Source organism: Lissotriton vulgaris, chromosome 8 (genome assembly GCF_964263255.1).
Source record: "Lissotriton vulgaris chromosome 8, aLisVul1.2, whole genome shotgun sequence".
Classification (NCBI taxonomy): domain Eukaryota; kingdom Metazoa; phylum Chordata; class Amphibia; order Caudata; family Salamandridae; genus Lissotriton; species Lissotriton vulgaris.
Genome location: NC_141696.1, coordinates 23,067,262 through 23,084,711, shown reverse-complemented (window position 1 = coordinate 23,084,711; position 17,450 = coordinate 23,067,262). Strand labels below are relative to the sequence as shown.

General features: G+C 47.2%; 1 protein-coding gene across 1 annotated transcript in view; it reads right to left on the bottom strand.

The window, feature by feature from the left end:
- Positions 1-1,259, bottom strand: part of LOC147693273 (pepsin A-like) — a 41,377-nt gene extending 40,118 nt beyond the window's left edge. Inside the window, exon 1 of the mRNA XM_086933208.1 lies at positions 1,159-1,259. Coding sequence (XP_086789334.1) covers positions 1,159-1,211 — 53 coding nt within the window. The 5' untranslated portion in view covers positions 1,212-1,259. The remainder of the gene's footprint in view (positions 1-1,158) is intronic.
- Between the last annotated feature and the right edge of the window lie 16,191 nt (positions 1,260-17,450).

Sequence of the window (17,450 nt, the reverse complement as noted above, 5' to 3'; positions counted from 1 at the left end):
GTTTGCTGTGGTGTGCTGTGGTGTGCTGTGTGCGTTGCATGTGAGGGACACTAAACGGGTTTGTGTAAAGAAGAATGCATTGTCTTCAGCTCTGCTGTGTTGATAGTTTAAACGTGTTTAGGTTCAGAAGAATGACCCTGGGGTCCCCGCTGCATGTGTGTGAGTGTGTCAAAGGCCTCTGTCTCTGCTTGCGTGAGTGACGGTGCCTCAGCCCTCAGGAGAGATGCATGGACGCTCAGTGGGTTGTGTGCTGTCCCCGCCACCACGAGAGGCCTGACATATACCTGGTTCTATCTCATGGAAGTCTAGCCTTCAAGAGGGTCCCTCATCCTGGCATGAGCTGTGTAGGGCTCGAGAAGGTAGGGGGGCAGTCGAACCCGCGGTCGAAGCCCTCCCCCCCATGTAGAACGTTTTGGAGACCCTTGAATGGGACAGAGTCGGCCTCCTCGGACCCCGGGTCCTGGCAGAGGACCTCTCAAAGGCAACATTTCAAGTTTGGAAGTGTGAATATCAGGGCCACATTTAAGGGATTTTGGCGCAGGGCAGCGCCTTCCTATGCAGAGTGAGAGGGCAGGGATGCACCGTATTTATGCAATAGAGTGACGTCTGTCCTTCCCCCCTGCGCGGCGCAGTTTCGGCAGCCGAGCGCCAACCTGGGCACCCCTGCACCATGATGCCAGGGCGCCTCCGCTGCAAAAACAATCCCAGAAGGCGATGTCCTCTTTCTATATGCGCTGCAGAATCCAGCACACACGGAAAGAGGAAAAAACAAGGAGAAAACGAAGAGAAAAAAAATATTTTTCCTTGTTGCCCCTCATCTTGGGAGGCGTACGGATTTGCCACTTCCTCAGGTTTACATCACTTTGTGAATCTGGCGCAGCGGCAAAATCCACGGGTGCTGCGTGGGAACTCCCAGCGCAGCGCCCATGGAACGCCTCCCCGGGCACAGAGTAAAACAACGCCGCGGGTTCCACCGCAATGCCTTACTCATTAGTGATGAGGCCACTCCACGTCACGCAGGGTGGCTTTGCGTGGCTTCATAAATCAGATTGAGAGCCCTGTGTCACGCATGTACCACTTTACGTGGTGCAAAAGCGAGGCAGGGTTCTCATAAATTGGCCCCCAGGATTTTAGTCCCAGAGCATGGTTAATACTCACTTTAGCAGGCACTCGGCCACCGCCACCAGCGTGAGAAGGAGCAACCACTTCATGGCTTTTGTCGTTGGGTCAAGGTACACACGATGAAGGAAGGCGACTCCTGCTGCGTGATCCCCGGAGTCAGGGGCTCCTTATATACCTCAGAGCTCTGACTCCTGCTCTCAACACTTACAAAGCCCAACGAGAACAGTAAATAGGAGAAGCAAACATCTCACCCGGCGCTTTGTCATGGTCCACACCTAGACTCTTATCATTTCTAAGTTTTTGTGAAGTTGAGAAACGCACACTTTCCATTATAGGCATAACTCCACGCGCGTGACCTTTGACATAGGGTGTGTTTGAATGCACGAGATCCATCACCTAATGCTGTATGTGCACACGGACAAACCAAACATGCCTATGGCCTGCGGCGAGAGTGCTTTGTGGCGGCACGTCATTTATTCTCAAAATTAGGTTACACTAAAACTCGGTGTGTGTCTTCTTAAGCTCAGGAAAGATTACCTCTGCTGGGATCATTGTATCTTGTGTTGCTTTGATGTTGGGTTATTTGTCTCATGCAAATTCACGTCACTCTTAGAGTACACTAGCCAGGAAGGTACCACACGCCTTCCATTCAGGTACATCTTTGTGTGAAGTGTTTGTATTGACCATTCCAGGACAAAGCCTCTGTGAAAGGTCTTTCATGACCAATCACATTCCATCCTCCTCTGAGAAAATACCACTTTCAGAAACCAGCACTTCACAGCGGACTCACTTACCTCCTCAAACAAGCCAGGGTGCCTAAGGTGTGTCCTGGCCGTGCGAACCAGTCCATGGGCAGACCAGACAGTCAGAATGCCAGAACACAAGTCCTTTGGCAAAGCACCACGCCAACTATGGGTCAACGTTTGACAATCCCGGTGGACCCACGTACAGGGTGAAAGTCAATGATGCCGTCAATAAGGTGTTAAAAGGGTACTTATGTTCTGAGACTGGTTCCACGTCATGCCTCCAGGTCTGGGTTCTGAGACTGCTTCTCCGCCATCTCCAAGGTTCTGATTTCTATGCTGTTTACATGCCATCTCTCTGGGTTTGGGTTTCTGAGACTAAATCCAAGCCACCTCACACGGTCTGCGTTCTGAGAGTGGTTCCACATCATCTTTCCATGTATGGATTCTGAGGCTGGTTCCACGTCATCCCTCCAGGTCTGGGTTCTGAGACTGGCCCCAAGGCATCTCTCTGGGTTTGGGTTCTGAGACTAAATCGAAGCCACCTCACAGGTTCTGGGTTCTGAGAGTGGTTCCACATCATCTCTCCGTGTTTGGATTCTGAGGCTGGTTCCACGTCATCTCTCAGGTTCTGGGTCTAAGTCTCACCCCACATCATCTCTCAGATTCTAAGACCGGTTCCATATCATCTTTCCTGGTGTGGATTCTCAGACTGGTTCTCCGTCATCTCTCCGGGTCTGGATTTTGAGATCCGTTCCACATCGTCTCTCAAGTTCTGGGTTCTGATACTGGTCCCATATTATCTCCCAGGTTCTGAGGTCTGAGATTGGTTCCACGTCATCTCTGTGTGTCTGGGTTCGTTGCACCTGGATGTCATCAGCCTTCCTGAAGCAGTACTCAGGGACAGACCAAAGGGGCGGCCTTGACTAGAAACCGTACCACATTTTTGAGTCAGCTTAACAAGGAGAGATATTTTATTTCTCCTAGTTTTTTCTCTTTGCAAGTCACATACAAAGAGGACATGCCCATAAAACAATGGGGCAGATTTACAATAACTGACGCATTCCTGCATATCACCAGGGATGCGCCAGTTATTGTGCTCCACGGCTCCGCCACCATGGATGCGCCGCATTTACAATGCGGCGCACCGTGGGGCAAAAACGGCACAGATGCGTGACGCATCTGTGCCGTAAAGCGCGACGCAGCTCCAGAAATGCTCTGGGGGCCCTATGTGTACAATGCTGCATCACTCCTTATGCCTGCTTCAAGCAGGCGCAGGGTTTTGACGCAGCATGGGTCCCAAAGTGACTGAGTGAAATCTTGTAGATTGTACTCAGCCACTTTTAGGAGGCGTTTCTGCGCCGGAACGCCCCCCCCCCCCCTTTGCACAGAAACGCCTACATGTGGCGCAGGGCATTACAACGTGACGCATCTCCCAGATGCGTCACGTTGTATGTACCCCGCACCATAGTGCAAGTTTTGCTGCTGCGTCACAAAAGTTACACAACTGCGGCGTAAATGAGGCACAAAGGGCTTGTAAATCTACCCCATAGTTATTGCACAGGAAATGGACCACTTTCTTCAGGAAAGGACCCTGTCCTGCACCAAAACGATGTTAACCTCAATGGTGACACCCTTGCACTATGGCAGAAGGATGTCTGAGTGTGCCCTTGGTTGCCAACACTGCACCAGAGCTGGAAGAGAGGAGAACTGCGCCATTTGTTAGTAGATGTGGTGCAGTTCTGCTCATTCCCATTAACTCGACACAGCACAGCAACTTTCCTTGCTGCCCTACAGAGGAGATTTTCTACTGGAACAGCAGCGAAACCAGCCCGAATGGCCAAGTGCTCTTGCTCAACGCACGGTGCAGTTCGCAGTGACTTTCAGCGCTGCTCGTGCTGCATGCCATAAATTGTAGCACGAGCTGCATAATTGCTGTCCCTTGGCGGAATTTGGCTGGATCTCACTGAGTTCCACCCACGTATAGTCATGCCTGTATACCATGCAAGGGATATTTATGTCCCGATACAATATTCTACAAAATAACTAGGTTTTTTCATCCATGCCCCCTTATATCCACAGCCCACTATTGAATATCAACATAGCGTCAAGGTAAGTAGCGATGGAGTGTGAATGGAAAAGGTTTACCACTAAATGAAAGCCCACCTTGACCATACGCTGGAAGCCAAAGTTTTGGAGTCACTATAAATGTAATTATGCACTCAAGAGGTAGCACTGTACAGTGTAAACAGCTGCATGGCAGGTCGAAGACCTGGACTGGAGGAAGCTCCTTGGAGATGCCAACGATGGAGGCCAGCGGCGGGTGTCAAGCGGCGGTGCAGCCTGGCTAAGGACTCTGGTAGCCAACACTCAGGCTCCGCCTCCAATCGCCTCCTGTTTCAGTGTCAGGGAAGCTCTTTATTGTCAGCACCAGTTATTGACCAGCTGAGATCAAGTTACCCAGATACATCTCACGGGCTGCACCCACGACAATGTACGCGCTGGAATGCGCCGCCAGCGTGTGACTGCCCGTGCCGTGCAATTTGTGCCAACTACAGATCAATCCAGGGTGGAGGAAACGCTTCTCTATTAAAGATAAAGGTTCAGTCTGTGGTCAGCAGTCCCAAGGACTTTAATGACAGTGGTGAGCGCTCCACAGGACGCCTCTCAAGAAAACCATCCTCCTGTATGTAGCAAGAGTCAGTAATCTGGGACTTTCATGGTATACCTTCAGGTGGCAATGCCTTGAATGTACAGTGTCACTGCACCAGGGCCCTACTGCTCTCATGGTGGTACCTGGGTGAAAGTATCCATGTGGACTCAAAGCTGTTGACTCTCCATCAGTTACAAGAGCAGTCATTGTAAAGACCCTTTGAAGTCTGTGAGCTTGTGTCAATCCAAGGATCCTGAGTTTACCTTCTTTACAAAGGAGTTGACAACCCTGGCTCAGAGTCCTTCATCTGAAGTGCGGGTGCTGCGGAGAGCTGTCCCCTGAAACACCGCCACGCCCTCCGTCACAACATCACCCGTAAGAGTGGACATGTTGCCAAATCACTGCAGCAACCGTAGACCACATGTTTGGGCAGAGGACTCATTATTGAGGCTGAATATAACCAATTTCACAGCTGACCAGAGAGAGCAGACAGTGACAAACCAAAGCCAATGGGTCTGGCATGTTTATGGTATATGGGGCCAGATGTACACACCACGGGTCACAAAATATTGGTCGCAATTTTCAACCAGTATTTCTGCAACCTTTGTGGTAATTTGCGAACCGACCTATGTACTAATAGGTTGATATTCTTCTTTGAATATCTTTTTTTTTTTTTTAGTTCAAAGAAAAATTTATTAAGATAACTGGATAATGGCAATATAATATACAGAGAGAAAACAACAGGAATAGCATGAATATGAACTGAGAACATTATAAAAAGCGTGATGAAATAAAATGGGGGGAGGGATAAAGAAAAGAAAGGGAGGGTAGGGGAGAGAAAAAAGAAAGGGGAGATAACAATGAGGCTAAAACTTTAGAAAGTACAATCATTAAAACTACATAACATTAGAGGCAATGCACAGATATGCAGATAATGGATCATTAATGAATAAGAAGGAACAAAAGGTTATTCAAGGGGGCTTCGAAACTTCTTGTTGAACTGGGGATAAAGGAAAGGAGCGCTTGGCACATGCATCTAGATAGAGGGTAATGGGGAGCCATAATGCATGCCTTTTCGGAGCCAGGGAAGTGGGATAAACAAATGTAGTATCTAGTCTGTGGTTATAACATACATTAAACCACCAAGCTTTAAAGGTAATGCCCTTGGAGTCTTTCCAATTAACAGTAATTTGCTGGAACGCAACAGCCAACAATAAATCAACAATATGAACATTTGCATCAGCGTCAATCCAAGAAGAGGAAAGTGAACCAAGGAAAATGTCAGTGATAGAAAAGGGGATGGAGGTGTGGAAGATAGAATTGATTTGATTCCAGACTTTAGTCCAGAAAGCATGCGTAGAAGGACATGTGAAAAGCATGTGAAAGAGTGTGGCCTTGGGGTTAGAGCAAGACCAGCAAAGGTCTGAGGTCAGGGGAAAGCGTTTGTGGAGGAGAGATGGCGTGTAAAGAAGGCGGTTGTAGATGAAAAAAAGGGTTTGCGTGAGGGAGGCTGCCCTGGAAGATTTGCGGAGTTTGGTCCATATTTTGTCCCACAGGGATGTGGGCCATGAGACATCAAGATCAGATTCCCATTGCTCCTCAACTTTGGATTTAGGCCGAGGTGACGGAAGATCATAAAAGGAATGGTAAATGGAGGAAGCTGATGGGTTAGAACGTAGCTGGTTGTGTAGAGAAGAGACGGGAGTGGTAGAGGGCGTTGCCGAATTAGAGGTAGAAAGAGAATCATAAGCAGACATAACTGCATTTTTGAGTAGGGTGTATTTATGAACAAAAGAGGCAGGGAGAGAGAAGAGTTGACGAAGAGTTGGAAAAGGGGTGAAGGTAGATCCGGTGAAAAGTTGGGAGACCCAGATTAGACCACGCTGCCGCCAGGTTTTCCAGTAAAAGGGTTTCAATTTAATAAGAATGCTATTATTATACCAAATAGTGGTGGCGAGAAGTTCTGTAGTTGAAGACGGAGGTGCTGGGGTAAGGGCTAAGAGTATTTTCGCGGTATGTTTATGAATTGGACTGGATAGGAATTGGGGCTTGCGCGAGAAGGATAAATATTCAGCAAAAGTAAAAGGAGAAAGAGAAAGGCGTTCAAGTTCAGCCCATAAAGGAAGGGGGTCCGTAGGATCAGTAAGCCAAGCGGCTGCCTGTTTCAGAAGGAAAGCTTTATGGTATGCAGGAAAATTTGGAAAGTTAACCCCACCCTCCGATTTGGGGAGGCGAAGACGCGATAAGGACATACGCGGTTTTTTACCAGACCATAGAAATACAGAGAGTATGGAATTTATTTTAGTGAAAAACTTGGCAGGAATGGAGATCGGTAAGTTAGAAATGGTGTAAAGGACAATTGGGGACAGCATCATCTTAATAGTGTCAAGACGACCCCACCAAGATAAGTATAGAGGGTGCCACCTAGAAGTAAGGTCCGACAATTTTTGAGAGCATTTAGTAAGGCACAATGAAATAGTATCTGGGACGGAAGGAGTGATATATAAACCGAGATATTTGATATGGGCTGGACTCCAAGTGAAAGTGGATGCAGCAAAATCGGGTTTAAAAGTGAATTTGGTGAGAGGCAAGATTTCGCACTTATCACTATTGAGCTTATAACCAGAGAGGTGGGAATAAGTGTGGACTTCAGCGAGGAAAGCGGGGATAGAGACAGACGGATCCGAAAGGAAAAGTAAAATGTCGTCCGCATAGGCAGCTAGTTTAACTTGCGATTGAGCAAGAGGGAAGCCGTGAATGTTCGGATTTTGACGGATTCTGGATAAGAAAGGTTCCAGAGCGAGATTAAAAAGAAATGGGGAGAGAGGACAACCTTGTCGGACACCTCTATTGAGACGGAAAAATGAAGAAATGAGGCCATTAGCGCACACCGCTGCTCTAGGGTTCGCATAAAGGAGGGATATTAGGGAAATGAAGTTAGGGCCAAATCCAAACCATTTTAACACGGAAAAAAGAAATGTCCATTCAACCCTATCAAATGCCTTCTCGGCGTCCAGGGCAATAGCAGCCAAGGAACCATTGAAGCGTGGGGATTTAGATAGGACATTAAAAAGGAGTCTGGTATTGTCAGAAATAAAGCGACCTTTAACAAAACCCGATTGTTCCGGACCAAGGAGATCTGGGAGAAAAGGATCAAGTCTAATGGCTAGAGATTTAGCATATATTTTATAGTCAATGTTAACTAGGGAAATCGGTCTATAGTTTTTGCAGTGTTGATGATCCTTGCCCTCCTTCGGTATGATACAGATGTAAGCGTCTGAAAAGGTGCCTGAGGAGGCATCACTGGTTTTGAAGGAGTCAAGAAGGTGAAATAATTTGGGTAGAAGAAGGTTTGCAAAGTGTTGGTAAAATTCGACGGTGAAGCCATCTGGACCGGGAGCCTTATCTTTTTTAAGTGAATGAAGTGCGGTGCGGAGTTCGGGAATGGTAAGGGGGGTCTCAAGGGAGGTCAAATCAACAGGAAAGGTGGAAGGAGGGTGTATGCTGGTTAAGAAAGTAGAAATAGAGTGATCAGAGGGTTGAGTGCCAGAAGAATAAAGTGTAGAGTAGAAGTTAGAAAATACCTCTAGGATGTCAGCATCTTTATGTTGCAGTACTGAATTGGTATCAAAAACAGAATCCACATTCAACTTATTTTGTTTGACTTTCAAATAATTAGCGAGAATTCTACCCGCCTTATTTTTCCCACCATAGAATTTCGAGCTGGATTTCAGGAGATACAGGGAAGCATCATCAGTGGATTGTTTGTTATAATTCATTTTTGCAGTGATGAGAGCTGTTAGAGTCTCCTGAGTATGAGAGGTATAGTAGGAGTGCTCTAGGAGTTTAATCTGAGATAGAAGATCAGTAGTGCGTTGGCGAGCAAATTTACGTTTTGCCGCAACATGTCTGAGGATAAAATCTCTAGCAGCTGCTTTGAAAGCATCCCAGATAGTGTGGGCAGGCAAGGATGGGGTCTCATTAATAGCAAAAAATTCATTGGTGAATTCAATAAAGGAGGTGGTGAATTTGGGATCAGTGAGAAGGGCGTTGTTGAAGCGCCATCTTTTAGGACCGCTAGATTTGGGTAAAAAATCAATGTTGACCAGGACAGGAGCATGATCAGAAAAAACAATAGGACCAATCTCCGCTTGGGTAAGGGATTGAGAGAGATGGTGGGAGAGAAATATATAATCAATACGGGACTGGGAGTGATGAACTGGGGAGTAGAAGGTAAATTCTTTGTCGGTTGGGTGACAAAGTCGCCATGCATCAATTAGTTTGTGCTGGGAGATGGCGTGGGCAAAAAATTTATGAGATTTATTAGGAACAAATGAAGATTTGGAGCGTCTATCTAAAAAGGGGTCCAATGGTAGGTTACAGTCACCTGCTAAAATGAAATTATCATCTATACAATCAGTGATACGGGAAGCAAACGCTTTCCAAAAAATAGGATCACCTCCTGTAGGGGCATATACGTTGAGCAAAGAAAAAGGGACACCTTTGGAGGAAAGTTTGACATGTAACCACCTGCCCTCAGGGTCAGAATCAGAATGTAGCACTGAATGAGTAAAAGATTTGCGAATTAACAAAACAACACCATTTCTTTTGCCATCACCAGGGGCAGAAAAAACCGTACCCACACAACCTCTTTGGAGTTTAGCAGCCTCATTATCAGTTAAATGGGTTTCCTGTAAAAAGGCAATGTCAACATTGAATTTAGCTAAATGAGAAAGTATCTTTTGCCTCTTAATGGGCGAATGTAAACCTTTAACGTTCCAAGAAACAATACGAACTGACATTAAGAAGATATGAAAGGGGATAGTGCAGAGCAAAAAGGAAGGTAAGCCTCAAAAAATCTGAAAAGGAAAAAATGAAAGAAGGAATGAAAGTAGGAGAATGTAAAGAAGACAACAGGCAAATAGGTGCTGAGAGAAGAAAGCATGAGATAAAAAAATGCGATAAGAAGAGCAGAGAATGTTATTGGAAAAGTAATAAGAGATTGTTGAAGAGAGAAAATAGCAAGGAAAGGAGGAAGTAAAATAGAAGTTAAAGAAAATATGTAGAAGTGACCGGAGAAGGAGCAAGAAAATGATAAAAAAGATGTCTGAAGAAAAATGAAAAGACAGGATACAAGAAGAAGAGGAAAGCAAAGCAAGAACAGTCGAGAGAAAATAGAGGTGTGAAGAATTAGGAAGAGCAAGGAGATGATGAGAACAAAAACTAACGGAGGTACAGGAATCATGTCAACAATGGAGAAAGAAAACATGGGGCAATACTTACAAAAAATGATGAGGGATGGTTTTCAAAGGACAGGAGACAAAAGGGACGTAATGGAGACGTGAGGAGGGGGGAAAGGCCAACCAACGGAGGACAAGCTGACGGGGTCCCGGGACGACCCACCGGAGGAACATGACGGAACATACTGAGACGATCTGTGGGAAACAGAAAATCAGGGAGATGAGAACAAGCAAACGATTAAATAACAGGAAAAAGCGTGGGACTGAACAGTAGAAGAATAAAGATAAACCAGAACGAGCTGGGACCTATAAGGACCCACAACAACTGAGGAACCTGTGGAAGAAAGAACATAGCATTACAAGAGCATCAGAATATCATCAATTTCAGGAAAGTCAGGATATACTAGCAACAGAGTCACGGTGGATATGAAGAAGAAGGCCCAGAAAATTCCATATCAGCCGGACCACAGGAATTGAGGAAACTGCGAAGTTGGAGAGGGTCCTCAAAAGTCATAGTTTTGTTGTTGTAGGTGACTTTGAATAGACAAGGGTGGAAAAGTCCATATTTGGCTCCAATGGATCGCAGTTCCGCTCTCATGTCAAGAAATGCTTTGCGGCGAGAGGCAGTAGCTTTGGCATAATCCTGGGCTATAAACAAAGTGGAATCCGACCATTTCAAATGAGGTATTGCTTTAGCTGCGAAAAGAACCTTCAGCAAATCTGTATACTCAAGAAAGTACATTATGACGCCTCTTGGTTTTGTCTCAGGAGAAATAGTGGAAGGAGCTCTACCCAGCCTGTGTGCGCGCTGTATGTTAAGAGAGGTGCCTTCAGGAAGATGCAGGAGCTTGGGTAAGAAGGACTTGAAGAAGGCGATGGCGTCAGTCCCCTCGCAACCTTCCTTCAGGCCGTAGAGACGCAGATTATTGCGCCTATTCCTGTTTTCAAGGTCTTCCACCTGCCTTTGAAGGGTAGTGAGTCTCACATCCATATGAGTCGACTTGGTAGCGGCTTCCTGGAGGGTTGACATCGTTTTTTCCACAGCAGAGACTCTGGTGTCCATTAACGACCAGTTATCAGTCAGAATTTGAAGTTTTGAATTGGTCTCTTCCATAAAGGGGCGTAATGCTCGTATTTCCTCAAGGAGAAGCTCCATGGAAACAGCAGACAGTGACTTTGGGGGAGACGGAGGATTTTGTTTTAACCTCTTAGTATTAGTGGTTCTCGTCCCCGGCTGGAGGGGGGCGTCTATATTGAGAGAAGAATCGCAGCTGGAGGAGCCCGTAGAAGCTTCTAATTGAGCCAGTGCAGTAAATAACTTCGAGTTTTTAACAAAGTTGCGTTTAGGGGTTTTGCCAGGACCCTCCGCCATAGGAGCGGCAGTGAAGAGGGATCCTCAGGAGCGAATAGAGAAGATACACACCACAGGAATGAGGAACGGTGAACAAAGTCAATTATAGGAGGAGGTGGAGAGAAGTTCAGGATATGCCAAAGGAAAAATGAAGAGGAAACTTGCGCAGCCTGAGCAAAACCAAGTGAATGTCAGAGGTGACTGAACAATAAAGGTATTAAATAGCGCAAAATGGCCGCCAAAGCTGAGGAGAGAGCTAAGAATCGGATAAATACGGAAAAAACAGTTCCATAAGAAAAATAAGGTCACCTTTCAGAGTATGAGCGAAGCGCCGTCATTTCCTGCAATTTCTGGGCTATTTGGTCAGAGTACGCCTGCTGCACCAGGCGAAATGCGCAGTGAGCGCGTTCTTCAATAAGGCGCCGGCAGAGGCATCAAGATGGCGGCCGCGGCGATGTCAGAGCCGCGACCGGAGCAGAATTGGAATTGCCGGGCGGGGACAAGGAACCGGAGAGCAGCGAGGCATGTATTGGATGCCCGTAGTGTTCCGCTATCGCTTGCGATGCAGCATGATGTCAGGTGAAGGCTGGAACCGCCAAGAGTCCCCGGTGAGATCGGAGCCTCACCCCGATGCGTCCATCCGTCTTGGGCGCTTAGCCACGCCCCCCCTTTGAATATCTTTATTCGGCAAATTGATCACCATAAAAGAATGCATATACAATATACATTTCCAATTCTCCGGTTAAAATTGTTAAAAATGCGAATAAAAGAAAAGAGGTACACCACAGTCACTGATTTGCTATCAGCAGCTACAGCATCAGACCGTAGGTCCCCCCGAATGCAATTTCAGTAAACGGGAGCGCGTCATCCACGCACTGCCCAGGAATTTTGCCACCACGCATATCATGATGGAAGATGAAGAGTCCGTAGAAAGTACACGTAGTGCCTGGGTATGGCACCTCAACCCCAATTCCCTGCAAACAGGTTTCAGCCAAAGTTTCCGCGCCCCTTTATAAGCTGGGCAGGCAAAAAATAGATGGGCCACAGACTCCTTTGGTGCTGCACAGCCAGGGCATGAACGCAGGGAGGCACCAGAGTTCGACCACCTCGCCATGAAGTCATGCACCGGAAGCGTCCCAAATCGCAGTTTTAGATATAGCGCTCGATCAAGAGGTTTGGTTATCAGGTCAAGGAAGGGTTCCAATTTTCTCACACATTTAAATGACAAAAATTGGTCCGTGAGTGAGCCCCCATCCATGACCCTCAGTGCATTACTCTGCACCCAGTCCCAGTATAGCTTTTTAATCACTTCCTTGGGTGGTGGCGATTGTGACTCCCAAGCATCCCTTAGCCCCAAGTTAAGAACCAGGTCTCTCAGTTTATTCAGCCATCCTATTTTTTTACCCGTGTCCAGTTGAAGAAGATCGTCCAACCCATCAGCATATTTTACAAGCTCCTCAGTTCTTCTTAAGCGAGTCCAGAAGAGCAACGGGCGTAGCCTTACCAAGTCCTTTAGTGCTCTTCTGCCCAGATCTAGTCTCAGGGGGATCAGTGGGGTGGAAGCAGGAAGAGCCACCACATTCCTTAGAAAATTGTTTTCCGCTGTCGATAGTTCTGAAACATTTTCGAACCCCCAGAGTTCGGAGCCATATAGTGCCGCCGGAAGGATCTGACCCTCATAGATCGCCATGGCCGGGGAGACAGGTTTGTTACTTGACTCACGGAGCTCCCTCAAAGTCACCCCGGATACCCTTTGGTGGCTGAGTAACATTTTGGCCAAGTGGTCCTTCCAAGTCATTCGACTATTTATCCGGACACCGAGATAGTCAAATGAATCGACCAACTCCAGAGGAACACCATTGAGCAGGAAATTATTTTTAAATCTTTTAGAGGGGGAGAGTGCCATCAGTTTGGTTTTCGAGGTATTGATGGTTAAGCCTCGGATGGTACAAAAGGAGCTAAACCGGTTCAAGAGTTTTTGCAGACCCACTGGGGATTTGGAGATTAATAAGGTGTCGTCAGCGAAGAGTAAGGTGGGGATTTTTTCCCCCGCCAGGGATGGGGCGTCCGTCTCTTCCCCCTTCAAATGGTCCACCACTCCATTCACAAATAGGGAGAAAAGGGTCGGAGCCATGACACAGCCCTGGCGTACTCCTCTCCTCACAGGGAACTGTCCCTGGGATCCCCATCTGACCCTCGCGTAATTCCCCTCGTGGAGCTTTACGATTAGATTCAGGAGACCACTGGGAAATCCCATCTCTCCTAGGATCTCCCATAATTTTGCCCGGGGGACCAGGTCGAAAGCCGTTTTGAGATCTATGAAGGCCATGTATAAACTGCCTTTCTTGATGCTAACTGCCTTCCAATAGATAACAAAAAGCGAAAGACTTGGTCCATCGTGCCTACCTTTCTTCTGAAACCCGCTTGGAGGTGGGAAAGAATACTGGCCTCCTCCATCCAATCTCCTACTCTTGAAATGATAACCCTGCCGACCACTTTCTGAATTATATCTATCAAATTGATAGGTCTGTAGTTCGCAGGGTCATCTCTTGCCCCCTTCTTGAACACAGTTACTACCTCTGCCCCCTTCCAGGAATCTGGCACCTGGTGACCCCTGGTAATCAAATTCATTATTGTGGCGATTAATTTGGCCCAAGCCTGCGGCTCTGCGATCAGCAGGTCCCCAGGGATCCCATCCTGCCCGGCTGCTTTCTTTGGGGTTAGATGTCTAATCGCCATCACTACTTCTGTGGTCGTGAATGGAAGGTCATCCTCCCCTAGGGGCTCCCCTACACCCAAACTATCTGCCCCGGGGCTAGCTGTTTCATCATTGCCTCCATATAGGGATGAGAAATGATCAAACCATTGCTGACTAGTTATGTGTACAGCCAATGGTTGCGATTTCCTCTGCCTGGTTCTATTAATCAGATCCCAAAAAAGGTTTGGGTTCCTTCTACTCACAGCATTGGATAGATCCTGCCAATGCTGTTCCTCCCACTCACGTTTGGCCAGTGATAATGCTTTTAGGTAGTCCTTCCTGGCCGCTCTAACCAGCAAAGGATCCCCAAAGAGCAGGGCTTTTGTCAAGTTTTTCCTTTTGCCCTTACACTCATCTGTATACCAAGGTTTATTAGAAATGGGGGGTGTGATAGTATCCCTATTGCTTTTCCCTTTCGAGGTAAAAAATTGACCAACATGATCTATTGTAGTTTTATAAGCTGAGTCAAGGGAGAAGTGCGGAAACCCGCTAAACTGATTTTCACCGACCCAGACTTCCAAATCAGAGGACAAGCCCTCTACCAGAGATTTAATGGCCCCTAGGTCATCCTCCTTAAGGTTAGCCCTATCCCATTTTAGTCTACGATTGTTGTTATATGGGATAATCTCTTTAGATGTTTTTAAGGTGACATTTGCCCTCCTATCTTTAAGGGTACCCCAATTAAACTTACAACACAGGGGTTTGTGGTCGCTATCCTGACTTGGGAGGACCTCCATGTCAATAAGGTCTGCCCAGAAACTAACATCCATTAGGATGTAGTCAATTCGGGACGGCCCAGTAAGTCTGTTGAAGGTCAGTGCCCCTGCCTGATCGGATATAGTCCTGCCATTGAGGGCTCTTAACTTATGGTCCCTAGTCAGTGCATTGATTTGAATTGCCCTAGCTGACCATTTCCTAATGGGGGGCAGGGATAAGGTTGGGATGGACCATTTTGAGTCTTCCTCTTCAATACCCAAGGGGTCATCTCCGAGGAGGGGTTCAAACGTGCAGTTAAAATCACCCCCCACGATGATTTTTGCTGATGAAGGGCAATTAGCTAAGGCGGAGTCCAGAGCTGTTAAAATTGAAGAGGCTGAGTCCCCGGGTGCCCCTCTAGCGTAAACATTGAAAAGGTCCAGCCTACTACCCTCCACATTTCCTCTAGAGGAGAGATGGAGTATTTCATTACAGTTGTGGCATGTGACCACCCAATCCAGCTCTATTTTAATCCAGACCACGAGGCCACCCGCTGGTCTGCCCTTTCCCTTGCTTACTGCTGGCAAAAAGTGGGTGGTATACCCCAATTTGTGTAAGGGTAATAGGCTCCAGGTTTCCTGAAACAGGCAAACATCAAACCTCTCAATGAACGAGTGCCACTCTGGAATTTTTAACTTCCTTTTTAACCCCGCAATATTCCAAGAAAGGAGGTTTATTACCCGCCTTCCTTTGGGCACTATAGCGTGTCCCCCCTTAAACACTCCCTCATTATCCGTGCAGCTCCCCCCATCCTGAGTCAAAGGAATAGGGTTTGCAAGACAACCAACCATGCTAGCCATAGGCCCGGCTGACATGGAGGCCTCAGTAATGTTATTAGTAATAACAATTTTAGCTGGAAAAGGACTAACTTCCCCTGTGTCTATACTGCCACAAAGTCGTCGTGGGGCCTCCTCCCCAGGGTGTTCACATATCTCCCCCCCGGGCACTGAACTTCAATCGCAATCTTCCAGCCCGGAAAGCTGCGAAAACCGATTGAAAGTGTCCAACGGGGTAAAAGGTCTTAGATGATTCATCCTGGTGCCATGGTTCATCGTATGTCTATAAGGGACCGTAGACCAGGCAGAGTACTGGTCAGACGCCAAGGCAAAGTGTTGCCCATACTGAGGATGATTGTTGTTATAGGGCAAGGTAGGGGGTGGCCTATGGGATTGAGACTTGTTTGGATATTTAAAGGGAATAGCCTCTAACCTGGGATAGAAGTATGTTAGTGCCCGAGGGATGATGCGAGTTTCCCCATTTCCAGGTGGCCAATTTAGGATATAGTCAACAGCCCGGGGATCTCTAAAGTTGACCACCACAAGATCCCCCTCTATATCTTTAGTTCTACTCCCCAGCCAGTTGATCCGTCTAACATGCACTATATCCCCATCTATATTGGGCGCTATCGGCCTATACGTCCTCAGCCAATGAATAATTTTATTTTTGAGGTCAACGTATCCGTCCTTCTTATTTTCTGCTAACTGGGGGACCCCAGTCAAGACCACCAAAAAGGGCACTGCTTCTGGGGGAATCTCCACTTGTGGCACCTTTTTATGTGGTATTCTATTATATCTACCTTCCCCTTGGTCGTTCTGGTTGTTACTTGACGTGGCCTTTGTGATTGGTTTATTTGGGGCATCACCTAATTCAATTACTGGTGTCTTTAATTGTTTTGGAAGCGGTGGGTTTTGGGAGGGAAGGTCAACTCTACCCTGGGGCTGTGAAGTTTGCTTGGCCGACTGAGCTGGGGCAGATGGGTTTTTTGGAACAGTGGTAGAAGGGAGCCTTACCGAAGGTGCAGGATACGCTACCCCATTCCCCTGGGGTTTAGTCAGAGTGACCATGCTAGTTATGGCAGCTTCCAGTATGGTCAGTCTAATTTCCACCTTTTTAATAGACTCATTAATAGGTAAAAGGAGAGATCTCAACAAAAACTCCAAGTTCCCTATCAATGTGGGGGGAAATGAAGTAACAGCTGCTGTAGCTTCAGCATTGCTGTCAGGAACCACAGCTTGTATAGCTGTTTTAGATGAACTATGAACCAATGGTGGTACTACTACTGGTGTAAGATCCTGTTCCTCTGCAGGGGTAATCACGGTTGAAATGTGGGTTTTTGCCCCTTTACCAAAATCACTATGCGGGGTTTTAGCTTTACCTGGTGCCACCCTTTGTTTCCTCCTTTTTTTACTAGGTGGTGGGCGGTGGATCTGGGCAGCAAGTAAAAGCTTTGGTTTCTGTTTCCTAGACTTGGATGTGACAATGGTGCGACTTGGACTAGGGGTCGGAGAATCAATTATAATGTTGTCCAAGGGCAAACAGGGTGTGGGGACAAAATCACGGAACAATAGGGGAACGCCTTCTTGACTAGCGTTATCCTCACTCAAGTCAACTGAACCTCCCTCCCGGGTCAAAACAAGCAGGAAACTATCAGTGAGGGGTCTATGTTTCATGCTCTCAACTGAGCGACGCCGCTCTGCCCTACGCTCTGCTAGGATAGAATCCTTTTCACCCTCACTCTTCTTGGGAAAGTAGTTCTCCAAAGACCCATTGCGTAGTCTTCCTTTTTTCCCAGGGGTTTCCTCCTCTGTCGACATAACCAACGTGTGGCAGGACACGGGCCACTGAACTACAGATGTTAAGGGATAGGCCCAGCCCGGCCTCCTCTGGCCTACGAGGGCCTTAGAGGGCCCGCCCTTTGCCCGGGCTTAGCCCCGGGCGTCCCGCTTAGCGGGGGTTAGTTGCTTATATTAAGGTGAAGAGGTGGTTGGGGGCGGGGCAAGCAGGGAGAGCGTCCAGGTGCAGGTGATTGCAACACAGGGACTCCTGG